Source organism: Rhagoletis pomonella, unplaced genomic scaffold, assembly GCF_013731165.1.
Source record: "Rhagoletis pomonella isolate Grant_MI unplaced genomic scaffold, Rhpom_1.0 Rhpom_scaffold_02404, whole genome shotgun sequence".
Taxonomy (NCBI): Eukaryota; Metazoa; Arthropoda; class Insecta; order Diptera; family Tephritidae; genus Rhagoletis; species Rhagoletis pomonella.
Window position 1 is genome coordinate 19,183 of NW_023460958.1, and position 3,514 is coordinate 22,696.

The following is a 3,514-nucleotide window of genomic DNA, read 5'->3' on the forward strand; positions in this document are numbered from 1 at the left end:
AGCATTGCTTTAGCATGTTCTACCACAGTACGATTTTGTCGTTCAATGAAACCATTTTGTTGAGGCGCCCTTGGAGTAGTCACCTCATGCTTCACACACTGTTTCAACAAGAAATTGTCTATTTCCGCATTGCAGAACTCTAGACCTCCATCTGTTCTCAACCGTTTAACCTTGTGGCCATCTGCTTGAACATCTGCAAAGAACGTCATTAGCTTTGATAAAACATCAGTTTTATTTTTAAGGAAATAAACAAAACAATATCGACTGAAGTCATCCTTGAATAGCATAAAGTAATTAGCACCTCCAATTGATGCTTCACTCATTTTTCCACATAGATCTGCATGAAATGTTTCTCCTGGTGAACTTGCTCGTTTTGCCCCTGATTTCGGAAAACTCTTGCGATGATGTTTGCCATATACACACCCCTCGCAGAATGGTATTTCTGTTGAGAGCCCGGATATTGGAAATCCGTCTACTGTTTTCTTGCACATCATTTCTTTTAATGTTTTGAAGTTCACATGGCCCATACGCTGATGCCAAAGCATGATTGATTCAGTTTGCACTGTGTTTAAAGTTGCGTTCAAGATAGGAACCATGTTCATCTTATATAAACGATTTTCACGCACGCCGTCAACTATTACTCGATCAGATTTCATAAAGCAAACGCGCTTTGCACCCTCTTCGAAAACTACTCTCATACCTTTCTCGGTTATTCTGCTAACAGACAAAAAATTCATATCAAGTTCATGCACCAATAGACATCTTTAATTGTATGAATAAACTTCTCCTGATTCATTGCATACACTTCAATATCTCCGATACCGCAAACGTCCAGCCTTCGACCGTCACCAACTTTTACCTGGCATGCATTAGTGGAAAATTCCCGAAAATTCTTTAGTAGCTCCCTCAGGAATGTCATGTGGTCTGTGGCTCCAGAATCCGCGTAAAATATGTTTTTCATTTTATTTTGTGTGGTATTCGTTTGCAAGACAAACAAGTGTGTATTTTCAGCATTCTTTTGTTTGGAGCTATTTGAACCGCTAGATTTCAAACCAGTTTCTCTCTCTAGAGCAAGTGAGTGCTTTTCATTAGATATGCTATTTTGACTATCACGTTGCTTTTTAAAACATTCTCGTGCCCAGTGCCCTTCTTTATGGCAATAGTTGCAGCTTCCACTACGTTTAGTGCGCATCTTTGGCTTTTTGTTGAACTTATTCACTGAATATGCAGTCTTTACCGTGTCATCTTCAACGTGGTGAGCTGAGCGTAAATTCATTAGTGACTCTTCATTTACTAAATGATCGGTTAGTCGTTCGATATTCTGTTCTGCCCGGGGTACTGCATACCAAGCAGTTCTTACATGGTCATATTTAGACGGCAAACTGCTTAAAATTTTTGCAATAACCATAGGCTGTTTTTGTTCCATATCCATGTCTTTAAGTCTTTGTGCTAAAGACACAACTCTCGCTACATAATTAACAATGCTCTCATCCAAATCCATTTTGCAGTTTATAAATTTTTCTAACAGCACTTGCGCCGACTGCTCACATTTCTCGGAATGTACGATTTTCAGCTTTGACCACATTTGTGCTGCAGTTGTACACTCCGTTAAGTATTTCAGCTGCTCCAACTCGATACCTCGCATTATAAAGGCTTGTGCCTCCGCATCCTTCTCATCCCAGATACGTGAATTTGCTTCTGTACGCTGTGTAGTGCCTAAAATATATTCCTTCAATTTGTTCTCAGTCATGTAAATCTCCATCTGTCTGTTGGTAATTCTGCCCGTTGAAGCGGTGTATTTGATATGCTCTTGACTCAGACATAGTACATAGAGAAAATTACTTGATACAAAAATTATAGTATCATCAACAGTATCGTTTCCTATCGCAGAATCACCAAACGTTTCGTTGCTTTTATCTTCGCTCATATAACAAAACTCATAAGTGGGGCTCTGGGCCCATAACCTGTTGTAATTATACTCGAATAAGAATAATTAATGTAAATATGATTTATTAAGTAAATTCAGATTTGTTACAGAGTTTTACGTGATGACTTGAACGCAGCAAAAAACGAGAGAGAGAGCGGAAAAGGAAATTCAGTTTATGTCAAATATACAGTCCAAGAAGCATACATATGTTACAAAAGATAAATTTAGTACATGTTGTTGCCACACGTTTTATTTTACAAAGCGCTATATACTTAACACTTTTTATAAGCGTAAAAGTGTAAACTTATAATAAAGGTTCAAAAAAAGTTTTTTATTAGCGTATCAATATAAACTTACTAAAAATTTTCAAAAGCAAGCTTTTTATAAACATTTTTATAACCCTTTATTTAAAGATATTTCATTAAAAACTCATACATAGATTGCTTAACATCTAGAAACTAAACGAAATGCGAATTTTCGGCGGACTCATCTACAGTCGCGAAAATATAAATAGGGAATAGACATTTTAGCACACAAATTCACAATAACACATACAAATTAAGCATAAAAAAGTTAATTATTACATCTTGTTGCGTGCTTTCAATTATTTGCGGTTATTGGCAAATTGGAAAAGCGACATCGATGCAGCTATATATTCCGCTTCATCGCCGCCATTCTCATTGATGAACTTTTCTGAAAAAAATTTAATACATTTTTAATTGAATGTTAAACTAAGAAAGGATAAGGGGAACTCATCATTTGAAGACTCGAATGCTCCACCGATTAGCGCAGCGGGTCCTTGATTGGATTTTCTTGTTTTACCGCATTGGTTTTATTTAATTTTTTCTTTTAATAATATATTTAAAAAAACGTAAACACGTCATTTACTACTTCATGTCGTTGACATTTACATTTCATTTATAAGTTTAAGTTATTTATAAACATTCGCTCTCAAAACTTATTAAAGGTTTATTTGAAAAAACTTTTAATAAGCTTAATATTAAAAATGCTTATTTAACGCTTATTATAGCAAACTTAATTTAAGTTATTTTTAAAAACGTTTACTGAAATGCTTGTTGGGCATTGTTTAATCGCTATACATACGCACATATATACTCACATCTAGTTAGCGAATATAAATACATAGAAACATATTTAACGGTTGGTTGGCGAGCAATATTCCTGTCTATTCTTGTTAAATAAAAAAATTAAAAAATAAATACCATTGGTTTATACATTGTTGAGAAAAATCAATCATCTTCAATTTCTAATTTGTGGTTTGGTGGGAAATTCTGCTTTATCATAGCACTATTAAATTGGGTCATAATAACAGAGGTTTTGCGTTGTGACATACATCCATACTTATATTAATATTTCATATCGGCATTCGTTGAGCTGTTTACCGGTGATATACTTCTGAAAGTTTTTTGTGAGGTGGTAATTACGCAGATAAAAATAAAATCAAAATGGAAACATACATCCGCTTAGCCGATTCGGTCATTGAATTCGACATAGATTTTCTGGGAACTCCCACAGGCGAGCATACCAAACATTCGCTGAGGATCCAACAAAGCGAGCTTAGCGTCA

The 3,514-nt window shown here is 35.2% G+C and overlaps 1 protein-coding gene across 1 annotated transcript; it reads right to left on the minus strand.

Annotated features, from left to right (window-relative positions):
• Positions 1-733: 733 nt before the first annotated feature.
• Positions 734-1,927, minus strand: LOC118753385. Its single transcript, XM_036488261.1, has one exon. The coding sequence runs from the start codon at positions 1,925-1,927 to the stop codon at positions 734-736; it is 1,194 nt and encodes a 397-aa protein (XP_036344154.1).
• Between the last annotated feature and the right edge of the window lie 1,587 nt (positions 1,928-3,514).

Bases quoted from the DNA above. Each gene is read 5' to 3' on its own strand.
- LOC118753385 (XM_036488261.1), bottom strand. From the start codon at position 1,927: ATGAGCGAAGATAAAAGCAACGAAACGTTTGGTGATTCTGCGATAGGA.